We start from the raw sequence: 7,279 nt of genomic DNA, 5'->3' as shown, positions 1-7,279 counted from the left end.
CTTTCCATGATTGGATCCATCCCCTTTGGGCTTAAATTGAAAAGAGAACATGAGAGTAAACTTTGATCCACTGTGTTCATAGGTCACAGAACCATTTAATATGGTTTATCTGGGTGAAAAAAAACCCTTCCATTATTAGATCCAATCCTTTTAAGTTATTATTATTATTAATATAAGTTAAATATATAAACATTTTAAAAAACATGTAACAACAAAAACAAGTTAAAATAACAATAATAATAAGTAATAAAAATAAAATCGCAAAAAAAAGAAATTGAATGGAAATTGATAAGTGTGAACATAATATTTTTTGAAATTAAATTTAAAAATAAGAAAATAAAATTATCTTTTAACTTAAAAATAAAAGTTAAATCCCAATTCTTTACCAAATAATTATTATTAATTAAATAAATTTTGTGAAAACACTTTAAAATATTCATAATTAAAAATATATTTCAAATAATAAGCAGCAAAATTTTAATATCCCCTATAAAATCTTTGCCCAATTTATACCATGGTATGGCACACACTCAACTCTCTGGGGTGCAGCAGCGTTTTGGACAATAAAAATTTGACTGAGATTTTTTTTTTTCCGTAAAAGATTAAAAACTTGAAATTATTGTTCAAATTTAAACTCGAAATCTTTAATCAGATTTATATTATAGTTAATGGTATATTTTCATCTTTGTAGTTTAACACTGACATTTTTCATCTTTGTAGTCTAACACTGACAAGACTATACATGTTTATCTAGTTGTCTTTATTGTGATTTTTTTAGAAGTTTTTTTATGGGTTTTTTCCGTCTAATTTCTCTAAAATTTGACAGTAATTTATTGAAATCACAAATTTAGTGGGTAATCTCTGCACAATCTAAGTATCCTAGAAATTTTTCAAAACGCTGAGTCCATATATATACATTATATACACTCAAAAAACCAGTTTAAATAACAAAAATTAAAATTTCGCCTCAAAATTTTCCGGATTCCGATGGACGTGCAGCAAAATATAAACTGGATTGCGTTAGGAGGAGAGCGAATCGGCATTCGGCACCAATAATTGAAGGTGAAAACTTTCGGCACCAATAATTGAAGGGGAAGAAAGTGTTTTTATATTTTTTTCGACTGGGAAGTTAGTTATTCCTTCAAATGGAAGTGAAGTGAATTTAATTTAAGTGAACGTACCAGAATACCGCAGGCATGGCCAGATCCCATTGTGGATACCACAGGTTCTCCAGCATCCCTTCGACTCCAGATCTCACCTCTTCACTTATGGTATGTACTTCGCTTGCCTGCCATTTCAAGTCATGACGTACGCGTATACATTATGTTGTAATGCTGGTATATTTGGGATTGGTCCAGCGGAGAAGCTCGCTTACAATTCGAGAGAAAATTGGAACTGCATTTCTCCCGCTTTTAGCAGTTTTAGACTATGTGATCGCCATTCTCACCAGTTGTTTTACTGCAAAGTCTCGTAAAAGCCCACTTGGCTGTGAAGATCCGGCTTTGCTGGCTTCTGAAACAATCTGTAAGTTGCTAGAAAATTCATTTTATTTTTGTTAATGTTTATAGTATTTCCGGATCCATTTTTAATTTCGAGGTTTAGGATTTTATTTTCCTCATGGTTGCCAGTACACCCATCCCTACCCACTCAGTTTAAATACTGAAAAAACACTCCCCAATCTGTTCTTAACAAACCTAATAGGGAATCTTTTTCGTGTCTAGATGGGCAGATGAAGGAATTGGCCTTCTTGTACTCATCCTCAAAGATACTCTCTTCTATATTGATATTTTCAACCAGCAATGAATCACAATCTTTCTTTCTAATGGAAAAAATGTACATGCTATGTCAGTCATTGATAAGTTTTTCAATTAAGCAGATCCAGGTTCACAAAATTGTCCAGAAGGCAAAACTCGGCAGTACAAACAAAAGAACGTTTAAAGGTTTTCGACAAACTTTGTCCAAGTGGATGAAAACTCAATAAACAGGAGACTGCCTGTTAGACATAAACAATCCTTAATCACTACCTTGTAGTAAAACTAACCTGCAATATAAGAGTTTCTTTGCAAATAAACAAAGTCCTTCTTGGTCTGTTAAGTGCTGTGATCTCAGTATGTCTCTAGCATCTGAGTTGAAAAGGTGGAATTGGCCATGGTTCATATGCATTACCAGTTAACAACAATAACTATTTCTCGAAGACACATGTCTGTATGGATAGGGTCTACCTTCTCATCATCAGGCAGTGCAGACTGTTCACCCCGCTATTACGTTTGGTGATGCAATTTGGAATGACCTTGGGTCACATGGATTAATGGTGCCTACTTTATTTTATCGCTGAAGCTCGAGAGTTGAAGAGGATGTAAGCTTGATTGTAATTTCTTGTTGATTAATATAAACCTTACCTTGCCCCTGGATGTTTCCATAATAAACTGTTAGGGTATTTACCACATAAAATTTCATGTGTTAGTATTATTTCTGTCATTAATTCTTTGAGATAAATGTTGTATAGATACATTGAAAACCAACAATTGGTATAAGAGCCATAGAGTTGGACCAAGTTGAAGTTGTTGTTTGAGTTGTGTTTGTGGAGAGTATTGTTCAGCTCGAAAGATCGATCGAAGGAAAGTCAGTTGAGGGAACAGAGGAGAGAACACTGTCTTCCATTCAAGTTGGGTCAAGCCACTGTGTGCAGTGAAGTTTGCAGACCGCAATAGGAAATGGTCGTGGAGGAAAGTCCACTCCTAGCCTGTGGAGCCATGAGCACCATCGTAGAGGAGGTGGGGCACTGAAGGTGTCTAAGGGCACTTTAGTGGTTATGAAGGTCACTAAGACATGAAACCTTTACAAGTTAGATGGAAGTACTTAGATCAATGAAGAAGTACTCAAATCAATGAAGCAACAGTGATATCGGAGGAGGCAATTGAATCCACTTGTTTATGGCATCAACGATTGGGTCATATGAGTGATAAAGGACTATAGGTATTGATAAATTGGAAATTACTTTCAAATTTAAAATCTCTGAATTTGAATTTCTGCAAACATTGTATATTTGGAAAGCAGTGTAAACAAAAGTTAAAGCAGGTAGTCATGTAGTAAAGGAATCCTTGGTTATATACATTCTGATGTTTGGGGGCCATCCCCTACAGTTTCTTTCAGAGGATTGTCGTATTTTGTAGCATTTATAGATGGTTTCTCTAGAAAAGTGTGGGTTAAGTCTTGAAAAGAAAGTTGATATCTTTAATACATATGTAAAGAAAGTTGATATCTTTAATACATATAAACAATTTAGAGTTATGGTATAATAGTCAAATGTTTAAGAATGAATAATAGAGGCGAGTTCACTTCTTTAGAATTAGAAAAATATTACAAAGAAGCTGGGATCGTATGACACAAAACCACTATATATACTCCCTAGCAAAATAACGTAGCAGAAAACATGAACAAAACTCTTCTAGAAAGAGCAAGGAGCATGCTCAACAATGCCAATTTGCAACAAGAGTTGTTGGCCAAACGTTAATTTTTAATACCAGATCTACTTTAGTTTTCCTAGCAATTTATTTTATACCCAGAAAATATTTCACCCAGTAAAATCTTTTTTGAAACTGCTGAAAATAAGTACACTAGTATTTTAGCTTCACAATTTTGCAGTGGAATTAAAAACAGAAAATCAATCACAATAAAAACAAAATTTGCACAATTTCTCCATTTTTCTATTTCTCAGGAAAATTATGGCTCCTTTACCAAGTAAAATAACCCTAAGAGAATACACAAAAAATACACCAATTTAAAACTTGGAAATAACACTTATTGTAAATTTTGGCCTACTGGAAAAACTATGCCCTTAGATATTTTTGGCACCTAGAAAGCTCGGATCTTCCTCTCGCAACTCGGCCTCCTCTTTTCCACCTGTACGCCCCCCTGCGCACTAGAGAAATCAATCTCTCTCTCCTAGGCTATATGTGTTGAATGGGTGTTGTCATTGATGCCAACATTGGTCTTTGACCACTCTTAATATTTGTCTTTAAATTGCATAGATTGGAAGCTCCTTTGGTGAAGAAGCCCTAGAAGGATAATGTGGTCTTATGTCCCGCCTTAGATGAAGAATTTGGATGGGAAAATCAATGTTTTTGCTGTCAAGACCATCTTTGGACCTTTGGTTGATTCTTCTCATTGTGCCGATTCCAACGGTATGTGGCACGCCACATAAATTCTCGCGTTTGAGGAGATATGCTTCGTCAAAGTTTATGCCCCGATCGTATGGTCAAAGTCCCCAAAATGAGATAATGTGGCAGCTCCACAAATGGCTAAATATTTGTTCAAATTATGAGGCCAAGAATAATTGAAGGACTTAATTAAATATTTTTTTGAGGTCAAACTTGGTTGCAAAAGAGGATTTTATCAAGGGCATATTAACTAATATTTAAAGGTTAAGTTGGCCCTAATGTTTGTTCGGGTTTTTGGCTCCAAAATTTCATTTTTCAAACTTCAAATTTGAATATCCAAGTCAGCTTCCCTCCTCTTTGAACAGGCCAGCTCAATTAGAAGCCTCTCTTTCATCTCTATATATAGAGGTTTGATTCCTCCACAATGGCATGCATTAAAACACTATCATCTGTGATTGTTCTCTCTTAAATCTGCGGCCTTGAGTAGTCAAGCATGTCTGAAGCAGAAGGTTGAAGTTCTGGGCTTGATTTTGTTTCTTTGGTTAAGAATTTTCTCGCTGGAATTTCTGTGATCAGTTTGGATTCTCCTGAGGCCTACTTGGCCCCTTTTTGGTAGATGTCTATGACAACTTTTGAGGCATTTTGCTGCTCTGGTTGAGGGCTAATCTCGGACCCCTGTGGCAATGTTCTAAAGTCTGGACTAAAGCAAATTCTGGGCATATCTCTGTGGCCCTTCTGAGGTCTAAATTCGACATTTTTGGTTGAGTATCCAAGACATAGTTTCATTGGTTCCTGAGGCATTTGTGTAGAGGATCAGTTTGGACTTCTTGAGGCCCTTCGACCTTCTATGACAGAGCATATTCAAAGACTTTCATGATAAGCTGAGGCATCCATTTGCACAAGAATGTTCGTTTAAGAGGCCGAGTTTTCTTGCAAATTTTGAGGTTGATCTGAGCAAGAGTTTCTGTGTTTTGTTCCAACCCTTTTCTTGGCAAAGTTCTCACACTGTGGCTGAGGCATATTCTGAAGCTCGGATCTGAGGTTTTGAATTGATTTTTGTAGCTGATCTAAGGCGTGTTGAGACATAATTCCTGAGGACTAACTTGCTCTTGAACTTATATCTCGCTGATCCATGAATGATGCCGAGTTTCTTTGACCTCAGGACATGCGGATTCACCTGGACGGTATATTTGAAGTTCGCTGAGGGCATATTTGCTGTGATACAAAGAGGTTATTGCGTGGGCATATCTTGAATCTGCTGAAGCTTAATCTCTATATTTGTGACCTATTTCTGTTAGTGTAAAGGCACCATTGGAGGCTCAGCCTTGAGTACCACATTTCTGAGCTTTAAAGGATGATCCTTATTAGTAAGGGTTTCTTTGGGTCATCTTCAATGTTGGACCAGTTAGAAGTAAGGCTGCCTGGAGGTAAATCTTAGAACTTTCTCTGTCCAAGAGCTCTAATCTCTGTTTCTCTAGGCATTCGTGTGGCAAATCTTCATCCTGTTGACGGTGCTGGACCCGCCAACATTCAGGGGATCTCCCTGGTATGAAGTCCCAACTAGACTTCACACCGTTTGGTGTGGGAGTCCCATCCGGTATGATGGACCGATTGCCATTATCTTAAAGATATGCCTTAGCTCTTGCTTGTCAGCACATGAGAGTGGTATACTTAGTCTTAAAACAACGAGGTTCGTGCGCTTGGTGAGTGCTTAGTGTAACTTGTGTCTAAGTTCTTTCACTGCAAAGGGAGAGGGTGAGAGTGAGTCTCAAGTCGAAAGGGAATAGTCCCAACTCAGTTAGAGACACAACACAGTAGGATCTGCGCAGCTTCCGGCGGAGTAGTCCACACGGATGCGGCAGTCACAAACACAAAGTGACAGATAGCACGTTCAACACCCAACGGAGTAGTCAAGACGAGTGCGACGGTTGTTATAACAAGTTTACAAGAGTGAGTCTGTCGAGTGTTCGACGGAGTAGTCCACACGGACGAGACAACAATAACAACTGATACAACACATTTCCAACAACATATGCGCTAAAAAAACCGAAGTAGTTCAACTATCTTAGTACAAGTTAAAGCAACATGCATTACAAGCGTCCAAAGAATAGTCTTACAAACGAATACAATACATGTGTGAAAACGTGCTGGCCTGTGACAAGCTTTTGAATTAAGCGAAAGTTCCAAGACACATTCGTACACCATACATCACTAACCCCAATAGTGGAGCGTTGGAGCCACTGCTCGCTCCTCAAAGAAAAGATTACAGACTCTCAAGGCTATGTGGGAGGAGCCAAGGTGAAAAAGTCCTTTGCATGTACAAATGAGGGGTATATATAGCCAAGGTGAAACTGACCCTTGTGACTCTTCAACTTCCCTCATGACTGTTCGACTTACATGACTCTTTAACTTCATCCGTGGGTCTCTTGGACTTCCACGTTACATTACATTGATTACACAAGTATGACCCAAAATAGTGATGTGGCCGAGGCGACTCATGACACAACTCAACATGACATTGTTGGTATGCACATGTTGGTTGTGTTGTTCGTGTCGAGCTGTTGAGTGATGAGTGTGCCCGTGGTGTACCATAGCTTCACCTCCGCATGGCAAAGTGCGCGGAGCAATGTTTTAAAACTTTGACTCCGACTCGGAAACGTCCGAGGTTCGACTCCGATTCTGACTCGGTATTGACTCAGCCGGTTTGATTTCAATGACTCGGTCGTTGTAAAAAATACATTAAATATTTATTTTTTATAAAAAACATAATTTTAAAGATTTTCATTCATGTTTCCAAACACAAAGCTTTAGAATATAGAGAGAAGACAACATATGATCAAAGTAGGCTCATGAATATATCCATTATATCAAAATGGCACCCAGTGCACTGTCCAATACAAAGTTCATACTTAGCCACCAATGCCAGGATTCTTTTCTGCCTTAGCCTAAGGACAATCACTAGACTACAACAACAATAATACCAATTCTCTACCCCTAATGAAGTCTCAAAACCCTTGATTTAATTTTGGTCAAGCTCCAGAACAATCAGAGGTAAATATGTATTTATTAGTCCATTGCCAGAACGTTTGCCTTTTTAAAAACATTGTATGGCTCAATGC

General features: G+C 37.6%; 1 protein-coding gene across 4 annotated transcripts in view; it reads left to right on the top strand.

Moving 5' to 3' along the window:
- The first annotated feature begins 1,023 nt into the window (after positions 1-1,023).
- The window catches only part of LOC149185500 (calcineurin B-like protein 1), a 164,352-nt gene continuing 158,096 nt past the window's right edge, over positions 1,024-7,279 (top strand). The window contains exons 1-2 of one of the 4 annotated variants that reach the window (XM_089410700.1): positions 1,024-1,271; positions 1,359-1,524. In XM_089410700.1, coding sequence (XP_089266826.1) covers positions 1,197-1,271; positions 1,359-1,524 — 241 coding nt within the window. In that variant the 5' untranslated portion in view covers positions 1,024-1,196. The remainder of the gene's footprint in view (positions 1,272-1,358; positions 1,525-7,279) is intronic. The other 3 variants (XM_089410698.1, XM_089410701.1, XM_089410699.1) reach the window with 3 other exon arrangements.

This window comes from Pinus tabuliformis, chromosome 3_1 (assembly GCF_031772625.1).
Source record: "Pinus tabuliformis cultivar Carrire ecotype Pingquan chromosome 3_1, CPIR1, whole genome shotgun sequence".
NCBI classification, from domain to species: domain Eukaryota; kingdom Viridiplantae; phylum Streptophyta; class Pinopsida; order Pinales; family Pinaceae; genus Pinus; species Pinus tabuliformis.
The sequence above is the reverse complement of the archived record's forward strand: the minus strand, read 5'-3'. Positions and strand labels throughout refer to the sequence as shown.